General features: G+C 40.8%; 1 protein-coding gene across 1 annotated transcript; it reads left to right on the top strand.

The window, feature by feature from the left end:
* The first annotated feature begins 4,245 nt into the window (after positions 1-4,245).
* On the top strand, positions 4,246-22,468 carry LOC109891005 (sodium/hydrogen exchanger 3). The gene is made up of 16 exons (XM_020483238.2): positions 4,246-4,690; positions 10,357-10,659; positions 10,909-11,069; positions 12,063-12,141; positions 12,504-12,681; positions 14,808-15,028; positions 15,251-15,453; positions 15,603-15,692; positions 15,968-16,038; positions 16,194-16,323; positions 16,481-16,632; positions 17,499-17,619; positions 17,929-18,105; positions 18,217-18,271; positions 19,832-19,915; positions 20,074-22,468. The coding sequence occupies exons 1-16, from the start codon at positions 4,429-4,431 to the stop codon at positions 20,181-20,183; spliced, it is 2,397 nt and encodes a 798-aa protein (XP_020338827.1). The 5' UTR covers positions 4,246-4,428; the 3' UTR covers positions 20,184-22,468.
* The last annotated feature ends 1,816 nt before the right edge of the window (positions 22,469-24,284 follow it).

The raw sequence follows: 24,284 nt of genomic DNA on the forward strand, positions 1-24,284 counted from the left end.
CTTTCACATTTCCACATACTTCAAAGTGTTCCCTTTCAAATGGTACCAAGAATATGCATATCATTGGTTCAGGGCCTGAGCTACAGGCAGTTAGATTTGGGTGTGTCATTTTAGGCGAAAATTGAAAAATAAGACTAATGTAACAAATGTGGAAAAAGTCAAGGGGTCTAAATACTTTCTGAAGGCACTGCCCATGATGCCATTGTTTCATACTTAACATGTTTTTGTTATATATCAAAGTATAAATATAATATAATAATATAGTCATGAAACAGCCCTCTGAGGCCAGGTAGTTTACTGTTTGCTTAGTTTTCTATCATCAATGGGTGCATTGTGCGGTGTGTTTCACTAATTGGACACGGCATAATTCCACAGAAAACATCCAGTCAGTGGAAAAATATTTAGGAAATTACTTTATGGCTGTTTAAAAATGAATTTCCTGCAATTTTACATAGTAATGATTAACTACTCGGTCAATTGATTTGATGATTAAATCTATGCAAAGACATATTATGAACTGACCGTTCAACTCTCTGTATTCTTTTATTCTGTAATAGGGTAACCATAAGTTCAAGCTAAACAAATCAAAGTTTATTTAGCGCTGTCCTTGTAGAACCGTGAAGGGCGCTCCAACAGTTTAAAACAACACTCATCAATATCTGTTGCCTACGTCTAATAGTCCTGCTCATCACTTATTATTATTATTAGGAATAGAAGAAGTTCACTTCTCACAATTGTGCTCCTTTAGTAAAGTTAGATCAAAGCTGAATCAATGCCTCGCAAGAGAAATGAACGTAATGATGAATGATTATTTTACATAACAGAATATAATCGCATAGTAGGCCTATACTGTTAGTGTTACACCCAAAACACCACCTTGTTTCTAATGACATTTTAGGATGATTAGCTGAAGCTGAATATTAAAACTAAAATTCTCATGCAACAAAACTCATAGCCACGAGGCAGGATATACCGTTGAAGTCGGAAGTTTACATACACCTCAGCCAAATACATTTAGACTCAGTTTTTCACAATTCCTGACATTTAATCATAGTAAAAATTCCCTGTCTTAGGTCAGTTAGGATCACCACTTTATTTTAAGAATGTGAAATGTCAGAATAATAGTAGAGAGAATTATTTATTTCAGCTTTTATTTCTTTCCTCACATTCCCAGTGGGTCAGAAGTTTACATACACTCAATTAGTATTTGGTAGCATTGCCTTCAAAATGTTTACCTTGGGTCAAACGTTTCAGGTAGCCTTCCACAAGCTTCCCACAATTACATTTTTTTTTTTACCTTTATTTTACTAGGCAAGTCAGTTAAGAACAAATTCTTATTTTCAATGATGGCCTAGGAACAGTGGGTTAACTGCCTGTTCAGAACAACCGATTTGTACCTTGTTAGCTCGGGGATTCGAAATTGCAACCTTTCGGTTACTAGTCCAAAGCTCTAACCACTAGGCTACCCTGCCGCCCCAACAATAAGTTGGGTGAATTTTGGCCCATTCCTTCTGACAGAGCTGGTGTAACTGAGTCAGGTTTCTAGGCCTCCTTGCTCACACACGCTTTTTCAGTTTTGCCCACACACATTTTCTATAGGATTGAGGTCAGGGATTTTTAATGGCCACTCCAATACCTTGACTTTGTTGTCCTTAAGCCATTTGCCACAACTTTGGAAGTATGCTTGAGGTCATTGTCCATTTGGAAGACCCATTTGAGACCGAACATTAACTTCCTGACTGATGTCGTGAGATGTTGCTTCAATATATCCACATAATATTCCTCCCTCATAATGCCATCTATTTTGTGAAGAGCACCAGTCCCTCCTGCAACAAAGCACCCACACAACATGATGCTGCCACCCCCGTGCTTCACGTTTGGGATGTGTTCTTCGGCTTGCAAGCCTCCCCCTTTTTCCTCCAAACATAACGATGGTCATTATGGCCAAACAGTTCTATCTTTGTTTCATCAGACCTGAGGACATTTCTCCAAAAAGTACAATCTTTGTCCCCATGTGCAGTTGCAAACCGTAGTCTGGCTTTTTTATGGCAGTTTTGGAGCAGTGGCTTCTTCCTTGCTGAGCGGCCTTTAAGGTTATGTCGATATATGACTCATTTTACTATGGATATAGATACTTTTGTACCTGCTTCCTCCAGCATCTTCACAAGGTCCTTTGCTGTTGTTCTGGGATTGATTTGCACTTTTCGCACCAAAGTACGTTAATCTCTAAGAGATAGACTGGAATTGTGATACAGTGAATTATAAGTGAAATAATCTGTTTGTTAACAATTGTTGGAAACGTTACTTGTGTCATGCAGAAAGTAGATGTCCTAACCAACTTGCCAAAACTATAGTTTGTTAACAAGAAGTTTGTGGAGTGGTTGAAAAACAAGTGTTAATGACTCTAACCTAAGTGTATGTAAACTTCCAACTTCAACTGTATGCTTCGATTGAAACAAAATACAAGAAAGGCTAATTGTTTGTTAACATCATCTGCTCAGATTCTTTCACAAACAGTCATTCAAGAAGATAAAAATGCATAGTCTATTTCCATTCAAATGATTGAGATCAATCAAATGATTGGCAGGCACATGCAGTTTCACCAGTAAAACATGAATAATTATCCTTCACAATTGACGTGATAATGGCCTGTTTTGAAATGAGGTTTTCCTAACTTGGTGTCTGAGGTTATAAAAAATATAAAATGTTCTTGAGACAATATGTGTGGGCATAGGCAGACGTTGCAATTGGAGGAAGCATCCTGTAGTTGCAATTGGAGCTACCATTCTGTAGTTTTTCATTCCAACCCTAATCTAGCACACCTGATTCTAATAATTAGCTGGTTTATAAGATGAATCGGGTTAGTTACAACTGGGGTTGGAGTGAAACTTTACAGGATGGTAACACTCCAGGGGTTTGAGAGTCCAGTAATGATAGGCTATTCAATAGGCTACATCTGCCAGTACAAACTTTGATTGAGTAAATTATGACATCATTTACATTTTTTTCCATTCCTCACCCCAAAAAAGAGCACTACACTACTGCAAGTAAGATCTATGGTAGGTCTGTGGTCGGTGGTGTCTTTATGCCGCATGTGTTCCCTGCTGGCTTCATCCATCTAAGCAGAAGCCAAAATGCAACCATCCTGTGCTCATTACGAACAGGGTAAATAAAGGACTTTGAATGACAGCACCATGGACAACTCCTTTCACCCGGAGACTTCGGGGGCTGTTTTGATCTGATTATTTTACTGAGCCATCATTGCAATCCAATGCATGTACGATTTATGCAATAAACTGAGATATATTGTGGCACTGTAAAAAACATTTTTTTGGGGGGGGGGGCACTACAGAAGGTCTGGTACAGGACTGGTAAAGGCCCAGTGCACTATAGTGAAACAAAAGATTTTGCCCGCACTATAGACACTATTTTGACCTGCTAATACAGGACTAGTAAAGGCCCAGTGCACTACATTTGTCAAAAAAAAACAAATATATATATATATATATCATTTTTTAAATTCAGATTTTTCAGGGGGTGCTGCAGCACCCTCTGCTCCTCTACTTCCCATCACTATGCCCTCTGTAGCACCTTGCGGTCAGATGATGATCAGTTGCCAAAAACAGGAGGGGACTGAGCATTCATCCTTGAGGGGCCCCTGTGTTGAGGTTCAGCGTGGCAGATGTGTTGTTGCCTACACTCACCACCTAGATGCAGTCAATACATTGTATCATGTTTGAAACAATGTACATTGTATCATGTTTATAATATTCCTGAAAGAAAGTGCATTCTAATTCCCACAAGAGTACATGAACAAATATTGTGAAATATACACATCAATCATTAAGACAAGCTATCAGGCATTACTTAGCAGGTGTATGCTGTTCAAATTGCAGAACAGTTGAATTATTTTAACTTAATCCAAAATACATAATCAAAGTTAACCTTGGCTCAGCACAATGCACAACCAGGCATGCAAATAATGAACTGAAATTCCACACCGAAAACCGGTCCTAAAAATACCCACAGATCAAATGTAACAACTTTGTATCCGGCATGAAAGCACACTTTTGGAATGACGTTTCCTCCTTGAGAGTGGCATAGTAATCTCTGCCCTTGATTGAGTACAGTAGACTGAGGGACCGAAACAATGCAGACACTGCTCAACGTGACTGAGTAACCAGGAGCAGTGGCCCTACAGAGGAGGTACTTTACCCCCCCCCCCCGAGAAGATATATAAACGGCTGAGCCTGTGAGTCCGTACACCTCTGCCCTCACTGCACCACCGCCCTCAGGCACCCGCCTGGCCCACACCACTGTGACCCGATCAAGTCTTCAGAGAGTGAGAAAGAAAGAGGACTACTCAAAGAACTTTGAGAACAAGTTTTTCTGCATTTGATTTCTTTATCGATCTACTTATTTGGTGAAATGGCATGCAGAACTTGCCTCTGGCTACTAGGGACAACATTTTTTACTTGCACAGTCCGCCTGGTTGTTGAGGGTACAGAGGTGGGAGCAACCCAGGGGTCGCACCCGGAGCCAGGGGTGGTGGGATCAAACCACAGCCAGGCTGGAGGGGGCCATGGGTCCAGCATCTCAGGGATACAAATCGTGACCTTTAAGTGGCACCATGTGGAAGCCCCCTATCTCATCGCCTTATGGATACTTGTGGCTGGGGTATCCAAGATGGGTATGTATACAGAGAGGGATGCGATCAGCTCCAATGGCCTATCTATCAGACATTGGTATCTAATTTCAATTCAGTCCTAATGAAAATTATGCTAAATTATTGTTTTAATTCAGTGTTTTAAACCTTTAGGAAGAGCAGTTAAGTTCTTCAACAGGAGACCCAGACTGTACTCAGGCTCCACTTTGGAAAGTTATTTCATAATTTAGAATATTGTTAGACACAAACTGCTATGTCAGAGAATATACTGTGGAGTTAGTATCAGACAAAAATATGCTGGCAGACAGATATGTGACTACATTTCCCAATTGAGTGTTATGTACCATTTACAATATTGACTTTTTGTACATTTGAAAAAAGTACAGACTCCGAGCATCAAAATTGTATATCATACACTGCAGTTGGCGAAATCTGGGAAAGTTATGCCTATTTGAAATGTGATTAACTTGTTATTCCAGAAAATCCACTTGAACGTTTCTCACTTGCTGGAGAGCTCTTTTTTGAGTATTCCCATTCAGCATCGTTCACACCCTTTTCAGCTTTAGCCCCAACCATCTCCCCCATTTGAGTCTTCACGTGAGGCCATGTGCTAAACCGAGTGATTAAGGTAGTGTAGAAAACAAGTGGTGAAAGTAGTAGCCTATAAAAAGGAAATTCTCTTGGTAAAAATACACTTTATCTAGTCCTTGGCCTATATCCAAACACTTTGTTCTTCATATTGTCTCTAGTAAACACAATGTATATCCAATCAAACCACCCCCCAGACTCATCTACCGTAGCTAAGTGGATGGGTCTCTATTGTCTAGACTTGTTCACATGTTCATGAAACACAATAGATGGCCATATCACCCCCAAACACATCTGGCTAAGTTTATGGGTCATGTTATCATCTGTGGACTCTTTTGTTGAGACATGTAGCAAGCTAAATAGCTAAACATATAAATGTACCATAATCCCAACCCATACAGTTTAGTAATACAAACAGATTGTCATACACTTAGCCAGCCACCATGCATGAAATGATACAGCATTAATCTGCAGGTAAAGCTAACCAATCATCTAGCTAACAGTAGGCTACTGTATAACTAGCGATGCAAGCAGATTTCTGACTAAATGAGATATGATTTATAATGTTAGCTGGCATTAGCTACCAAGCAACTAGTTAGCTAGGTTTAATGTTGACTAGCTAGCTAGCCAGCCAACTTACGTTCGCTAGCTAGCAAACAGTATTAAACAATGTTCAATATTCCCTTTATTTGTAGATGTAATCCAGTGAGAGTTGTTTTTTACAAGACCTTTTAACACCTTTTACACCTTTTACAAGATGTTTCTGCAAGACCTTCTGAGTTATCTTTTCGTCTCTCTCATTTGCAATCAAACTTCCACATTTTGTCCATCTCCTTCTCATACTCTGCTTCTACTGGACATTACACTGAGTTCAAAATTTGGTCCACTTCTTCTGTGACAACAACACTGTTGATGTGTCATCACAAAACTCTGCAATGTCTGGTGCAATGACAATGTTGTTATTTGTTGTCACCCAAGTCAAAGATTTCTTAATCATCTGATTCCTTTTCAGAGTCAGGGAAAGTCAGCCCATCACAACATTCTCCCACTGAGCTTTATCGATAGAGTCTGCTAAATTCAGGGCAGCAATGTTGTTGAGAGCTGTAGCAACACATTTGCAGTTGTCCATTGCTAATATCTTTAAAAAAAATCAGCGTAGACTACTGACAGTCGTGAAGAGAGCACGACTACCTATTTTCCCCCTCAGGAGACTGAAAAGATTTGGCATGGGTCCCCAGATCCTCAAAAGGTTACACTGCTGCACCATCGAGAGCGTCCTGACCGGTTGCATCACCTCCTGGTATGGCAACTGCTCGGGCATCCGACCGTAAGGTGCTACAGAAGGTAGTGTGTACGGCCCAGTACATCACTGGGGCCAAGCTCCCTGCCATCCAGGACCTATATACTAGGATATACTTAGTTTATTTAGTAAATATTTTCTTAACACTATTTCTTGAACTGCATTGTTGGATAAGGGCTTGTAAGTTAGCATTTCACGGTAAGGTCTACAACTGCACAAGTGACTAATAAAATTTGATTTGATCAGGGAAGCCTACGTTGCCTTCAGACTTTTTCCACATTTTGTTCCATTACAGCCTTATTCTAAAATAGATTAAATAAATAAAAATACTCAGCAATCTACACACAATACCCCATGAGACAAAGGAAAACAGGTTTTTAGAAATGTTTGCAAATGTATTAAAAATAAAAAACAGAAATACCTTATTTACATAAGTATTCAGATCCTTTGCTATGAGACTCAAAATTGAGCTCAGGTGCATCCTGTTTCCATTGATCATCCTTGAGATGTTTCTGCAACTTGATTGGAGTCCACCTGTGGTAAATTCAATATATTGGACATGATTTGGAAAGGCACAGAACTCTCTATATAAGGTCTGACAGTTGACAGTGCATGTCAGAGCAAAAACCAAGCCAAGAGGTCGAGGGAACTGTCGGTAGAGCTCCGAGACAGGATTGTGTCGAGGCACAGATCTGGGGAAGCGTACCAAAACATTTCTGCAGCATAGAAGGTCCCCAAAAATGCTGTGGCCTCGATCATTCTTAAATGGAAGAAGTTTGGAAACACAAAGACTCTTCCTAGAGGTGGCTGCCCGGCCAAACTTTGCAATCCCTTGGTCAGGGAAATGATCATCAAATCAAATCAAATCAAATTGATTTATATAGCCCTTCGTACATCAGCTGATATCTCAAAGTTCTGTACAGAAACCCAGCCTAAAACCCCAAACAGCATGCAATGCAGGTGTAGAAGCGCGAACCCGATGGTCACTCTGACAGAGCTCTAGAGTTCCTCTGTGGAGATGGGAGAACCTTCCAGAAGGACAACCATCTCTGCAGCACTCCACCAATCAGACCATTATGTTAGTGGCAAGAGGGAAGCCACTCTTCAGTAAAAGGCACATGACAGCCCACTTGGAGTTTGCCAAAAGGCACCTGCAGACTCACAGACTATGAGAAACAAGATTATCTGGTCTGATGAAACCAAGATTTCACTCTTTGTCCTGAATTCCAAGCATCATGTCTGGAGGAAACCTGGCACCATCCCTACGGTGAAGCATGGTGGTGGCAGCATCATGCTGTGGGGATGTTTTTCAGCGGCAGGGACCGGGAGACTAGTCAGGACCGGAAAAAAAATATGAATTCCCATGTTTTTCATTTTGCAGGAGAATATCAGGCTATCTGTCCGCCAATTGAAGCTCAACAGAAGTGGGGTGACGCAACAGGACAACGACCCAAAACACAGAAGTAAATCAACAACAGAATGGCTTCAACAGAAGAAAATATGCCTACTGGAGTGGCCCAGTCAGAGTTCTGACCTCAACCCGATTTAAAATGCTGCGGCATGACCTTGAGTGGTTCACCAGACATCCTAAGAATATTGCTGAACTGAAACAGTTTTGTAAAGATGAATGGTCCAAAACTCCTTCTGACCGTTGTGCAGGTCTGATCTGCAACTACAGAAAACGTTGAGTTTATTGCTGCCAAAAGAGGGTCAACCAGTTATTAAATCCAAGGGTTCACATATTTTCCCACCATACACTGTGAATGTTTACACAGTGTATTCAATAAATACATGAAAATGTATAATTGTTTGTGTGCTATTAGTTTAAGCAGACTGTATTTGTATATTTTTGTGACATAGATGTAATTCCAAAGGTAATTCCAAAGGGTTCACATACTTTTTCTTGCCACTGTATACTGTGTATGTATGTATGTAAGACCGTAGGACCTAGAGGGGAAGAATAGGATTTGAGGTCAATTTTAAACACCAGACTGATCAAAGGTAGCAGGCAATACCATCCCTCCAGTGAGAACAAAATCTGTCTTTTGTGTAGCATTTGTGCCATAAATAGGCCCAGCATAACGCTACTACTGTCTGGTAACTGTAGCTTTTGTCAGTGTTATCAAGGCAACACTCTGTTCTCCCGACCAAGTGCTTTTAGCGTTTTACTCAAGTTCATGGGATATATTAAGACATTCCATAGATAACTGTTCAGAAATGTTGACAATTTTTGAGTAGGTGTGAAATAAGTTTGAATATGGCATCTTCTTACATACAGTACTTTCTATTCTCAAGGCCAATCACTGTGCTTCAGACAGGAACAGTGCTTATGTCCAAAACAGTGGCAAAAAAAGTTGAACATTTAGAAGGAAAGAAAAAGCTGAGCAAACGAGGAACAAAAATGCATGTTTTATTCAGTTAAAAGTTTCTCCAAACAAGTGAAGAATAATTTACTCAAAGATACTTTCTAAGAGTTAGTCTGGAGTGGTCTCAATCCGTGTAACTAACCAATAACCATACATGTCACAAAGGGAAAATCCTTTGAACAACAGCTTATCTATTTGTTTACTTAACATTTAACTAATTTATCCCAGATCCGGAGTGTTGGGTATACATCACTTGAGTATAAGTAACACATAAAATGGATTATAACTCTCCCAACAGCTTTGCAACTTGCTAAATATTTTCTTTTCACAGCCAAGGTCCTCGAGGATAAATAAACAGAATAGTAAAGGAGAATCTAAACTTAATCTTTAATTGAGCTTCCAGCAGTCAAGAGCAACCTGTAGCCTGAAACACCTCAGCAGAATATACAACCCTGAGGTACCGGAAAGATACAACCCTCAGCACTGTGGGTGGATGACAAATCCAGATGTTGCTGTGCATTGTCAGTGAATATCTCCACATTAAGATAGAGAAGAGGTCATCTGAATAAGTAGAATCTGATAAAAAACATTTATGACTTATGAGAAATCCCTGCCTCATGTAACTTATCCAGAGTGTGAGTGAGTGATGAGCACATTTATAATGGTACGCTGCTAATGAATCATACTCCAGGGTTCAAAAGACTTTCTCAGTCATCCGAAATGGTTGATCATTTACAGACGTCATATCCTCACACATTTTAATCTCTTTGCTTTACCGTTTAGTTAGGGATTTGAGTTTCAGCACCTTCCTGTGTGTGAAGCCCAAGAAAGTTGTCAAGAAGGAACAGATGTCAATGTCTGACTCCCTAGTATCCTGTGGGCATCTTGATCCCGTTATTGCCCAAGGATCAACAAAGTGTAGGGAGGCCAGACCCCGTATTCATAAAGCGTCTCAGAGAATGAGTTCTGATCTAGGATCAGGTCCTCCCAGTTCATGTATGCATATTCAGTGGGATCTTAAAGGCAAAACTAAACTGAGCCTAAATCAGCACTCCTACTCTGAGATGTTTTATGAACACAACTCCAGGGATCAAGAACGTGTGAGGTTGACTGAACTCATTACCCAATTATGCTCAAATAGTGCCAGCGACTCGGCCCTGAAAAGTTGATGTTGACTTCAGAGGTTTGCCAGACAGTGAGCAGAGCACAAGCGCCATGAACTCTCTCTGAGGCATCATTGGAGTAATGAAGCAGAAATAATTGACTGGGTTGGTACCTGAGACAGTTTATGGTTTAGGTCTGTTTGACTTGGCTCGTCTGCACCTGAATCTATCAAAATTATCCCTGTAATCTTTTCTACTCGCTGACACTCTTTGGCTCTCATTTCCTCTACGTATCACAGACTTTGTCTCTTGTCTCTCTCTGTTCCCCAACAGTGGTCGAGCTGAACCACAACCTGACCAGTGTGATCCCGGAGAGCGCCCTCCTCATCATCATCGGTTGGATCCTGGGCGGCATCATCTACGGGGCAGACAAGATGCAGACCTTCACCCTGACACCCACCGTCTTCTTCTTCTACCTGCTGCCCCAAGTCATCCTGGATGCAGGCTACTTCATGCCCAACAAGCTGTTCTTCAGCAACATGGGCGCCATCCTGGTTTACGCTGTGATTGGCACCTGCTGGAACGCTGCCACTGTGGGTCTCGGCCTCTGGGGGTGCTGGTTGGGCGGGGCCATGGGTAAGGCAGCCAACATGTTTGTCCCAAATGGCACCCCATTCACTATACAGTGGTACACTTCTTTTGACCAGGGGGTCCTGGTAAAAAGTAGTGACTATACAGGAAATAGGCTGTCATTTGGAACTGGCCCGACCAAAGCTTGAACTGATGATTGAAACTGGCATTTGTGAGGTCCTCAATCAGCAAGTTAACGGGTAATGTAGTTTAAAGGTCTGAGATCATTATACCTTTCACTCTGGGCCTCTGCAGGTGATATTGACATTGGTCTCCTTCAGTTCCTGTTGTTTGGGAGTCTAATTGCTGCTGTGGACCCCGTGGCTGTAATTGCCGTGTTTGAGGAGGTCCATGTCAACGAGGTCCTGTTCATCATGGTGTTTGGGGAGTCCCTCCTCAACGATGGTGTCACAGTGGTTTGTCTCACATTTTCATCCTCATTCAGCATTATTAGGCCATGTCCCAAATGACACCCAAATGGTGTGTCTCTGGTCAGAAGAAGTTCAGTATGTAGACTAAGAATAGGCCGCTGAATTCATGTTTACACTATAGTTTTTCGCCCACAAAATGTACTCAACTTTTGAAATGTGTTGCTTTAGTGAACTTTATCATTGCAAAGATATATCCAATGATTGAAGTACAAAGTGAATACACAAACTGCAGTCCAAGGCAGGGCTCCTTGGCTGAACTGCATGCATCAGTCATGTGCTTCACTCTGAGAATGCTGTCCGTTTGTACATAACAACATAAATCACATACAAATAGACCAGGAATAATTCTGTTTGTCCAATGGATAGACTACACCATTTATTCCAGTGATTATAACACAATAAAGCAGGGACCCCATTATTCAAACTTTTTCAGCAGGGACCCCATTTTTTGGCCATACTTTCTGGGGATGCTCATTTTTTGGCCATACTTTCTGGGGATGCTCATTTTTTGGCCATAACTTCTGGGGATGCTCATTTTTTGGCCATAATTTCTGGGGATGCTCATTTTTTTCTGGTGACACAACCCCACCCAAAATCTAATTACACAACGTTACATTTAGTCAATTTATATTTTCAAATAACTTGAACTAATAACCTTCAATCCACTGCATTTTCAGCTTTCTAGGAGAACCAATACATACATTTACTCAATACAATTACATTTTTCAAATGATCTTTCTATATACCGTTTGTATATTGTCCCATATATATTATATATATAGTTTCCCCCCTCCAAAATAAAAAATAAAGTTGCAATTTTTTTTAAATTTAAATTCCCACCCCACTGCAATTCCACGACACAGACTTTAAACACCACTGCATTAAAGAACATACTGTTCTATTGATTTGGTTGCATTTGGTTCCCTAACCTCCCCACCTCCTCAGTGACCAGTCATCTTTATGTCCATGTTCCCTTAGGTGCTGTTCAATGTGTTTGATGCATTCGTGTCGCTGGGAGGGGCAGAAATCGATGCTGTAGAGATCATTAAAGGCATAAGTATGTAAGATCCACATACTTTTTGCATCCCAAATGACTGTTTCCCTATTAAGTGCACTATATAGGGAATAGGGTGCCATTTGGGATGCACATTTTCAGCGTTGGATTCTCAGGCCAAATGCCAAGCCATTAACAATCCTGTCGTGTAATCAATAATGACAACTTCTTGTGCCATCTTGAAGCAAACAGAAAGGGTAATGCAACAAGCAGTAGATTATGTAATCTGTTTAACTAAAATGTTATGTATTCATGAAATAATCAATATCTTTGTTCACTGTTTGCCTCTCCATATGTCCGTCTTTCTCTTCCTCTTTCTCACTCCTCTTTCGCACTCTCAATCTCTCCCTCTCTACCATGTGTAGTCTCGTTCTTCGTGGTGGCATTCGGAGGCTCCCTGGTTGGTATTATCTTTGCTCTGCTGATCTCGCTCCTGACCAGATGCACAAAGAACATCCAGATCATCGAGCCAGGCTTCATCTTCATCCTGGGCTACCTCTCCTACCTGACAGCTGAGATGCTCTCGCTATCCGCTATCCTGTCGTAAGTGCTTCTGAGTGTTATGTTGATTTATTAGGCCAACAATACCCTTTCCGTAAAGGGATGTTCTATTCAAAACACAACCTAACATGATTTTTCCACTTGGCTGTAATCGATTTGGATATGTATTTCAGTTACTTAGTACAGTGCATCCAGAAAGTATTCAGACCCCTTTACATTTTCCACCTTTTTTTAATGTTACAGCCTTGTTCTAAAATGGATTAAAACATTTACACCCTATAATGACAAAAGGAAAACAGGCTTGTAGAAATCTTTTGCACATCCATTAAGAATAAAAAACAGAAATACCTTATTTACATAAGTATTCAGACCCTTGAGCTCAAACTCGAAATTGAGCTCAGTTTCATCCTGTTTCCATTGATCATCCTTGAGATGTTTCTGGAACTTGATTTGGAGTCTACCTGTGGTAAATTCAACTGATTGGACATGCTTTGGAAAGGCACACACCTGTCTATATATGGTCCCCCAGTTGACAGTGCATGACAGCCCAAAAACCAAGCCATAGTGTCGAAGGAATTATCTGTAGAGCTCCGAGACAGGATTGTGTCGAGGCACAGATCTGGGGAAGGGTACCAAAACATTACTGCAGCATTGAAGGTACCCAAGAACACAGTGGCCTCCATCATTCTTAAATTGAAGAAGTTTCAAAGCATCAAGACTCTTCCTAGAGCTGGCCGCCCGGCCAAACTCAGCATTCGGGGGAGAAGGGCTTTGGTCAGGGAGGTGACAAAGAACCCGATGGTCACTCTGACAGAGCTCCAGAATTCCTCTGTGGGGATGGGAGAAACTTCCAGAAGGACAACCATCTCTGCAGCACTCCACCAATCATTCCTTTATGGTAGAGTGGCCAGACAGAAGCCACTCCTCCGTAAAAGGCAAATGACAGCCCGCTTGGAGTTGCCAAAAGGCACCTAAAGACTCTGACCATGAGAAACAAGATTCTCTGGTCTTATGAAACCTGGCCTGAATAACAAGAGGAAACCTGGCACCATCCCAAAGATGAAGCATGGTGGTGGCAGCATCATGCTATGGGGATGTTTTTCAGAGGCAGGGACTGGGTGACTAGTCAGAATCGAGGGAAAGATGAATGGAGCAAAGTACAGAGAGATGAAAACCTACTCCGGAGCGGGTTCATGATCTAACAGGACAACGGCCCTAAGCACCAAGCCAAGACAACACAGGAGTGGCATCAGGACTCTGAATGCCCTTGAGTGGCCCAGCGAGAGCCTGGACTTGAACTTGATCGAACATTTCTGGGAGAGACCTGAAAATAGCTGTGCAGCTACGCTCCCCATCCAACCTGACAGAGCTTTAGAGGATCTGCAGAGAAGAAGGGGAGAAACTCCCTAACTACAGGTGTGCCAAGCTTGTAGCGTCATACCCAAGAATACTCGAGGTTGAAATTGCTGTCAAAGGTGCTTCAGCAAAGTACTGAGTAAATGGTCTGAATACTTACGCTACCGTTCAAAAGTTTTAGAACACCTACTTATTCAAGGGTTTTTCTTTAATTTTACTATTTTCTACTTTGTAGAATAAGACATTAAAACTATGAAATTAACACATATGGAATCATGTAGTAACCAAAGTGTTAAACAAATCAAAATATATTTGAGATTCTTCAAAGAGCCACCATTTGCCTTGATGACAGCTTTGCACACTCTTGGCACTCTCTCAACCTGCTTCCCCTGGAATGCTTTTCCAACAGTCTTGAAGGAGTTCCCACATATGCTGAGCACTTGTTGGGTGCTTGTCCTTCACTCTGCGGTCCGACTCATCCCAAACCATCTCAATTTGGTTGAGGTCGCGGAATTGTGGAGTCCAGGACATCTGATGCATCTGAAGTTTTTACATTTTTTAAATACATTTGCAAACATTTCTAAAAACCTATTTTGGCTTTGTCATCATGGGATATTGTGTGTAGATTTATGATGGGGAAAAAAAACTATTTAATCCATTTTAGAATAAGGCTGTAATATAACAAAATGTGGAGAGTCAAGTAGTCTGAATTCACTGTATGTACAGTATGAGCCTTATAGAAGATTATGGTCCATAATCTTTGGACCCTCTACTCACCATGAAATACGATCCATTTGCCTGCTGTGCCATAGGATCGTGTTTTGTGGCATCTGCTGTCAGAAGTATATCAATGCCAACATGGATGAGAGGTCGGTCACCACAGTACGATACGTCATGAAGGTGTTAGCCAATGGCTCAGAAACCATCATCTTTGTCTTCCTCGGCATCTCGGCCATAGATCCAGCTGTATGGGTTTGGAACACAGGCTTCATCCTCCTCACACTCCTCTTCATCTTTGTGTTCAGGTTCATAGGTCAGTTTTGATCTTTAGTATGATTTTGTGAAATCACTGCTGACTCCATTTCACTCTTCATAGGATGAACAATATTGTAGTTTGGAAGCTTAGGGCTGATTATAAACTTGCAATCCCTGTGTATGTAGCTCAGTATTTTACTCAAAGATTCTCATTCAAGGCTTCACATTACCAGCACTAACACTCTGTGTGTCTATGTATGTTTGTGTGTTTATATCACAGGGGTCTTTCTCCTTACCTGGATATTGAACAAGTACCGACTGGTTCCCTTGGAGTTCATTGATCAGGTGGTGATGAGCTACGGTGGCCTGCGAGGGGCAGTTGCCTACGGCCTTGTGGCCATGCTGGATGAGAATAAATTCAAAGAGAAGAATTTGATGGTCAGCACCACCCTCATAGTGGTGTACTTCACTGTCATGCTGCAGGTAAAATGGCTAATTTAAATGTAAAACTTCAGTCCATTGCGATTTCATTAGTTTAAATGTTTTTCTTCCATAGTGTAATATGTCTTGACTTGAATAGACTGGCATATGTTAATTACCAGTTTACTATATATTCTTCTTCTTTGGTGCAGGGAATAACCATGAAACCACTGGTCACCTGGCTGAAAGTGAAGAGAGCAGCTGTGACAGAACTCACACTAGCTGAAAAAATACAGAATAGGGTAAATATTTGGTTAGAAGTCTTTGTTGTTCATCAACCTGAGAATCAGATAACTAACCATACATCTCTCTTATAAATCCACAAAGTAAAGTTTCACCTTTTGTTGTGTCAGATCTTCAGGGTCAGACCACAAAAGTCAAAACCCACCTCCAATATAGCTGAACCCTTATTTTACAAGGCATCAACCATTTAATCTAACAGTATTGAAATTGGTTGACCTAAATATATTCTTGACAAAATAAATCCATGACTCACCATTCATTTTTATTTGTTCAGACCTTTGACCACATGCTTGTCGCCATAGAGGACATTTCTGGACAAATAGGACATAACTACATGAGAGACAAGTATTTGGACACTAACATCACATTATCAACTTCAATAAGTTATTATCATAAGTACAGTTTGAATTAATATATCACATACCATACCTTGAAAGACAGAACGTTAGCACAGATTTTTAGAATTCTATCCTTTTCCTATCTTCTCGTATCCTTCTAAGGTGGCATAACTTTGAGGAGAGGTGGTTGTGCTGGTTCTTGATGAAGCCCTCTGCCAGGAAATCCCGTGACTACATATTCAACATCTTCCACCAGCTCAACCTGAAGGATGCCATGAGCTATGTAAAGGAGGTAAGAGCAACTCACAAGGTCAGGGAAAGCCATGACAACTTAATACTGTATTTACAAACGCAATATATCGACCACCAAGATCACTGATCTACAGTAACATTAACAAATAAAGAAATTGGATGGCATACCATGAAGTCTTCTTATGCTCCCACCATAGGGAGAACGCAGAGGCTCATTGGCGTTCGTTCGGAATGAGACCAAGGCCGATGTGGATTTCAATAAGAAGTTTCGTGCCAGTTTCTCTGAGATTATGCCTGACATCATGGCAGATAATATGGGACCGGATCATGTTCCACTCTCCTCTATCTTGTAAGCAACATTTCCTGACTTTAGGGTTCTGGTCATGCAATAAATAGGGACTAGAGTGTCATTTGGGATGCTGTCTAAAACACATGCATCATTAACTTGGGTTGGCGGACATATAAACGTAAACCCCTTTTTCATTCTATGGCAACTATAAATGCATACCATCACAGGGAACTGTTTCATTGGAAGATGCAGGATGTCTAGCATAAACATGACTTATTTATGAGAAACATTACATCAAGGAAGCAGAGAAGGGAAATGTCCCTTAAACATAATCCAAGGGATTTACCATCAGTTTTCTAAATGTTCTTTGACAGAGAGGAACACACATTCACAAAAATGTTATTAAATAACATCAGGATCACTATAGGTCTTATTTGAATAGTTGTAGATGTCTTTATCTTCTCCAACAGTTGATCTATTATTTTCCAAGTTTCCTTTATATTATTGAAGAATTCTTGGAATTTGTTAGTAAAATATATTTTGGGGGGCATCCGAAGTAGGTGAGTAGATTTGTTCTTATACTTTTTATAATTTGCAGAATTCAGGGGAGAGGGATTTGTGATTTGTCATCTTTATCTGGATCCCAATTAGCTGATGCCATGATGACATATAATCTTTCTTTCTAATAGTTTTAAGTAACTACTATTATTATACCACCAAATATGATGATTCAAAATAGAAACAAAAGCATACAGTAGCAAAAGCATGGTTAGTAGACACTAACTTTTTGTAGAGTAAGATCCTTCTCCTTGCTCCTCAATGTACTGTAACACTTGAAATACTGTAGGTCTGGTACGTTTTCAGTGTCTGCCCTCCAGTGGCCAGCTAAACAACAACAGTGTACATTTATATTTCTTCCCTTCTAGACAGGACATTGTGCCCTCTGTCTGCCTAGACATGCATGAGCAGGACCTGACAATGAGGGAGTCAGAGGACTTTAATGCACACCATCTACTGCAGCAGCACTTGTACAGAGGCAGGAAACAGGTATTAAAGCACTCAAAAATCTCAGGGGCGGTTTCCCGGACATCGATTAAGCCGTGTCCTGGACTTAAAAACAAACTCAAAGGAGAATCTCAGGATTAGGATTAGTTTGTGTGCTAACAGGCCAGTTGTAATCCTTTTACCTTTTCTTTTTGTTGATACTGTACTCAAAGGGAAATCCCAATCTTTGGGAGTAAATGTATGGGGATTCTGTCTCCTAAAGCATCTCCTGCATCTTGTCAATCCACAATCAGCCATACACAGATTAAGATGGTCAGTTACCCTGTTCTCTTCCTCTCATTCCCTCAACAGCACAGACACAGGTACAGTCGGAGCCACCTCGAAACCAACAGGGATGAGAATGAGGTGCAAGAGATCTTCCAGAGAACAATGAGAAGCCGTCTAGAGTCATTCAAGTCAGCCAAAATGGGTGTCGCCCCTGCCAAGAAGATCCAAACCAAGCATCAAAAGAAAGATAAACCACAAAAGGTCAGGGGTGAAGGCACTTTTTCCCCCTTCCTCCATGTCCGACCTCATAGCCATCCTCTTATAGGCAATGTAATGTGTATGTTGTGTAATTTCATGTTATGTCATTTTTAGATGCCAAATGGAAACTCCTCGGATAAAAGTAAAAACCATCCTTATGGGGATAAAGGTACTTGCTCTTTGCTTTTCACTTCTCTTTTGCATTATATGAAATGGTTAAGGGGGGAAAGATGATTACTGATTACATTTGCTTTCTGCCATTTGGGCTTAGATACCTCTACATTAACCTAACGTAACAGGCGTAAAAGAAATGGCTCAAACTAGATCCCCCACATTTTGGTCTTGATGAGAATAAAACCTTTTAGGGGAAGGTTCTCTTCTGCACTGTTCATCCAATCCAGTAAATGTGGAGGAGTTAAGATGGAGTGTCACCTTGTTAACATCCAAAAACAGAAGTCGCGTCTAGGTCTGTGACAGTCATGAATGTTTTTCAGACGGTTATTTTCATACAAAAGACTGCTGCTGATACCCGCCTTTGGAACATCTACATTTAAAAAAGGCAAATAAATCTATGTAATGTACACCACCACAATGAATCCATTATTTATTTTAGGTCAGTCTAAAGAAACATTATGATATGATGAAAATGTATGGAAACCATGTGTTTGATACCATTCCACTGATACCGGTCCAGCCATTACCACAAGCCCGTCCTCCCCAATTAAGGGGCCACCAACCTCCTGTGGTATGCATAATAATACAGTCCCACTCAAAGGCGATTAGTAGAATTTGTTTAATTTTGGAGAATAGGCTAGACTAATTATTTACCAAAGACATCGTTAATCCGTTTTTAATTTTAAAAATTCTGCCCTGTGTAATATGCGGTAGGCTATGTATTGTATAACGGCCCAATAATTATTTAAACAAAATAATTTGGGCTGGGCTCATTTTGGCCTATGCGTATGGATAAGCTCTAATATGCGGATGCGTGTTTTGAATTAATCATCACCTTAGACAGCGCTATCGACTTCGTTGTTAGGCTTTGAAACAACATCCACAGCCACCATTTTTCCACTCAGTTTCAACCTGTTGTTGAACTTATTTCTTCAAATTGATCAATCACAGTGAGGTGAGTGTTTTAAAAGCACAATACTATTTTGATAAGTGTTTGATGTGATTTTCAATTGCATTTGCATTGATGTCAGGGTGGTTAGATCACGTGGTAAACTCATTCCATGGAGAGTCGAGTGTCTGCAGGTTTTCACATCTCCCTTGGACTTGATGAATTAAGGTCACTGATTAGTAAGGAACTTCCTTCACCTGGTTATCTAGGTCTTAATTGAAAGGAAAAAACAAAAACCCACAGACACAAGGCTCTCTATGGAATGAGTTTGACACCCATGGGTTATATGGACATTAGAGTCCTGCGTGCCAGGCCGTTAGCGACCTGATGGTCGTTAGAGAGTTGGGTACTACTAGGCATGTCCAGAGTGCATAAGAGATTACCCCTATTCAACAGTCAAGTGTAATTTTACTGCAGTCATGACTCATTACCGCCGGTGTGGTGGTAATACTGTCACTGCAACAACCCTAGTCTCATCACAGGCTCTCGCTTCCATTTCCCCTGAAAACCAGAACATACGGTTGTTGACAAGCCCGCAGAGGCTACCCCTGCATAAATGAACATCATTTCATTGTTTTCTGATTGGCTGTTTTGCTCTGCCTCCAGATTTTGAGTTTTCTGAAGGAGACTGTGGCTCTGGTGGCGAGGCTGCTGGCGATTTATTCCCCATGAGGGCCTATAGAGTAGAAGGTAAGAGTCTTCTTCACATCAACTCAAGACTAATGAAACCAACCAATTTAAACATGCCAAAGCCACACTAAAACCATTTAGTTACTAACACTAATCTCACCTCAGAGACCTTTCAGTCAGTTAAATCAATTCCATTAATTCTATCCCTTCTGGTGTAGCTGGAATAGTGAACCCAGCCTTCATGGCAGAGATGGACCCCATGGACAACATGCAACAGATCCCACATGTAGCACTTCTTCCACAAACTTTGAACTCCTTTGACACCTAACCCTGGGTCCTGGTCGTGACCCCAGTTGCCAAAGAATCAAACATTGCACCTGCTCTTTGACAAAACATTTACTAGGGCATGTTTTCTTTGCTGTGCAGTTGTTTAATCATAGTTCTGTATCCCCAGACAAAACATTTCAGGTCCAGTAACCCTTGTGCTCTCCAAAAAAGGCTTTCAGTCTTGACTGAGCTCTTCCCTCTTCTTAGTGTATGTTTGGTTGTAGGTTAGGTTTTTTAAAGTAAAGGGAACTGTGCTGTATGTAACTCCATCGTAACACATGCAGATCATCATGAGTCCAACACCAAATAAGAATGTTGGACATTTGACCTTGCCATCCAAATCCATGGTAAATTCTGACCCGGTTTACCTGACAAAACCAATCCCTCAAACAATCCAGGATTTGCCTGGCTTGCTCACATCCCATGTAGGCTGACAGCAAAAGAAAGTTCAGTCACACTTTATTTGGATAATCCCATATAGATAATCTACGGCTGGTCATATTATTTACATTTGAGTCATTTAGCAGACGCTCTTATCCAGAGCAAGTTACAGAGTTACAGTGCATTCATCTTCAAAACGCTAGGAGGGGCAAGCACATATCACAGGCATAGCAAGTACATTTTTACTCAGTAAAGTAGGGTGGGTGTCAGAAGGGGGGAAGGAGAAAAGTATCTAAGTGCCATCCGCATAGCAATGATAGGAGAGACCATGTGAGGATATGAAGGAGCTCCTCCTGACCGGCTTAGCTGTCCACAACCCTGTTCTGTAAACTTACAATGATTCACTCAGCCACGGAGCAGGAGGGGCTGGAAGGAAAGGGGACAGTGCGAGTCATAAGATGCGGAAAGGGAGGAGGGTAGGACCGACGAGGCAGAATCAGGAGACAGAAGGATTTAGCAGAAGGGAGAGATGGTAGAATAGAAGAAGAGAGAGTAGTGGGAGAGAGAAAGAGCGAAGACCATGACCATTTGGGTAGGGGCTGAATGGCTAGGTTTGGAGAAGAGTGAGACAGAAAAGGAAACAAAGAAGTGATCAGATACCTGGAGGGGGGGGGGGGGGTTTGTAGTGAGATTAGTAGAAAAATGAGGTCAAGCATATTGCCTGCCTTGTGAGTGAGAGGGGACTGGGAAAGGCTGATAGAACATTTCCACTTAGGAGAAACGAGTAGCCCTGTGCCACCACCGCGACGACCAGATGCTCTCAGACTTTGAGAGAAAACATAGTCAGATGAAGAGAGAGCAGCTGGAGTAGCAGTGTTCTCTGGGGTGATCCATGTCTCCGTCAGGGCCGAAAAGTCAACGGACTGAAGTGTACCATAAGCGGAAATAAACTTGCCGTTCTTGACTGCAGATCGGCAGTTCCAAAAGCTGCCAGAGACCAGGAATTGCACATGGATTGCGCGCGCAAGGTACACTAAATTAGAATGGTTGCAACCAAGGGGTGGGGAGAGTCTTTGAAGCCTACAGGGAGAGGAGTGGACAGGTATAGAAAACACACCGTTTCCAAAGCTACAAAAGAGCAAAATGAGATCATCTGAAAATAACTAGGTAAGATACTGAAGTGAGAGTGTGGTGTGGGAGCCTTCCTATATTTCCTTCCTCTAATAACTATGTAGAACAACAAGGCAGAACAGTCTTAGTTTTGAGACAAGACCACCACTGACACGACCCCAGCTTACAGCTGCCACTGAGAAAACAGAGGAGATTGAACAAACTATACTGTATGTTGATAAGCAACTGCTTGCTAAGGTTACAGTTAGGGTTAGGTTTGGAATAACCGTTAGGGTAAGGGTTAAGGTAAAGATTTGGGTTAGGATAAGGTTAGAGCTAGGGTTAATGGATAGTTGAAATGTTGTTGATAGTTATTGAACATCTACTTGGGACAATCCAAATAAAGTGTTACCAAAAGTGTAACGACACACCATACTTAAGTTCATAGAATGAGACCAAACAAGCAAGTTTATTCAGACTGTCATTTTTGTGACCACCTTATGTCCTCACCCTTTAATGTGATCAAATTATGTCGATTTTTTTGATGATAAAGAATATAAAGCACTTTATATGACAGTAATTTATTGAGAGGATGACATAATCTAATGCAATTTTAACAATTGAAATGCTGTCAATCACTTTGTGTTTTTTTCCATTTGTTTGAGAGATTTGTAGCCATTTTTGAGGTCAAGATGTGGTTGGTGTTGAGAGATTGAATTTTACAGATGTAAATGTCACTTGTATAGTAAAGAAATAACCTATTTATTCACCAATAAAGTTTATTGGTTACCTGTATCGTGTATCAGTCTGTTCAGCTTTGCATTAGTCTAATCTAAGCAGACTATTGTTTCATGGGAGACATATCATTCAATAATTAACTTACAATGGTGTCACTCATCATAGCCAGGAGTTGTACCACAATGACTAGCTTGGTACTCTGTTACGGTAAACGTGTGAAAACTGTAAATCTATAGATTGTCAGTCGCAGTGGTAAATCAGGAAATCTTTTAGATTTACCAGTGAGACAGAGAATTCAGACATTTACCGGGGAATCTATAGATTTTCCATTTTTATACCTTTACTATAACATCCCCATTGAGAGATGCCCTAACAATAGCCTCTAGAATAAACCTGTTACACTCGCACCTCCCTCAAACTTACAGGTTAGCTGCAGTGAATAAACAATGATTTGAAATCTTATATTTGGCAATACACATCATGAATTAGTTCCTATGAATAAACAGATCTAAAATGTACAAGGGTCCAAGGAATGCGCAACAAAATACAGCAGCAGTTAATTACTGTCATTTTGAACTTGAGGATCAGAACAAAAAAGTGACAGAGATGAACAGATGGTACTGAAACTGGCACAGATGTTGACCAACTTTCTAAGGGAAATCAGGCTCAGCAGAATGTCATTGGTATAATACAGTAATGGTAACATGGGCCCTGGTCAAAAGTAGTAAACTATAAAGGGAATAGGTGTCACGCCCTGGCCATAGAGAAGCTTTTATTCTCTATTTTGGGTAGGCCAGGGTGTGACTAGGGTGGGCATTCTAGTTTCTTTATTTCTATGTTTTCTGTTTCTATATTTTGGCCAGGTATGGTTCTCAATCAGGGACAGCTGTCTATCGTTGTCGCTGATTGGGAATCATACTTAGGCAGCCTTTTATCCTTTGTATTTTGTGGGTAATTGACTTTGTTAGTGGCACTATAGCCCTAGTAAGCTTTACGGTTGTTTCTTTGTTTCTTGTTTTGTTGGCGACATTTACATAAATAAAGGAAAATGTACTCCCACCACTCTGCACCTTGGTCCGGTCATTTCCACAACGACGTCCGTGACAATAGGGTGCAATTTGGGATGCAGCCATTGGTCTACATAGAGGACCAGTCAGTCAATCCGCCTGGATAACATTTCAAGCCGCAATGTACAACTTACATCACTGTTAAAATCCTAAAACACACTGACTAGATTCACATTCATTCATTTTCAACAAACCCTATTTCCATCATTTGCATTAGTGCTCATAGGGATAGAAAAGGGAAAGATATTTTGAGGATCCATAGGCAGGAATCCACAGCGGTCCACCCATTAAGAAGAACAATAATAATAATATACACTACCGTTCAAACGTATGGGGTCACTTAGAAATGTCCTTATTTTTGAAAGAAAAGCACATTTTTCATCCATTAAAATAACATTGAATTGATCAGAAATACAGTGTAGACATTGCTAAATGTTGGAATTTACTATTGTGGCTGGAAACGGTTGATTTTTAATGGAATATCTAAATAGGCGTACAGAGGCCCATTATCAGCAACCATCACTCCTGTGTTCCAATGGCACGTTGTGTTAGCTAATCCAAGTTTATAATTTTAAAAGGCTAATGGATCATTAGAAAACCCTTTTGAAATTATGTTAGCACAGCTGTAAACTGTTGTCCTGATTAAAGAAGCAATAAAACTGGCCTTCTTTAGACTATTTGAGGATCTGGAGCATCAGCATTTGTGGTTTCAATTACAGGCTCAAAATGGCCAGAAACAAAGACCTTTCTTCTGAAACTCATCAGTCTATTCTTGTTCTGAGAAATGAAGGCTATTCCATGTGAGA

This window comes from Oncorhynchus kisutch, linkage group LG5 (genome assembly GCF_002021735.2).
Source record: "Oncorhynchus kisutch isolate 150728-3 linkage group LG5, Okis_V2, whole genome shotgun sequence".
NCBI lineage: Eukaryota > Metazoa > Chordata > Actinopteri > Salmoniformes > Salmonidae > Oncorhynchus > Oncorhynchus kisutch.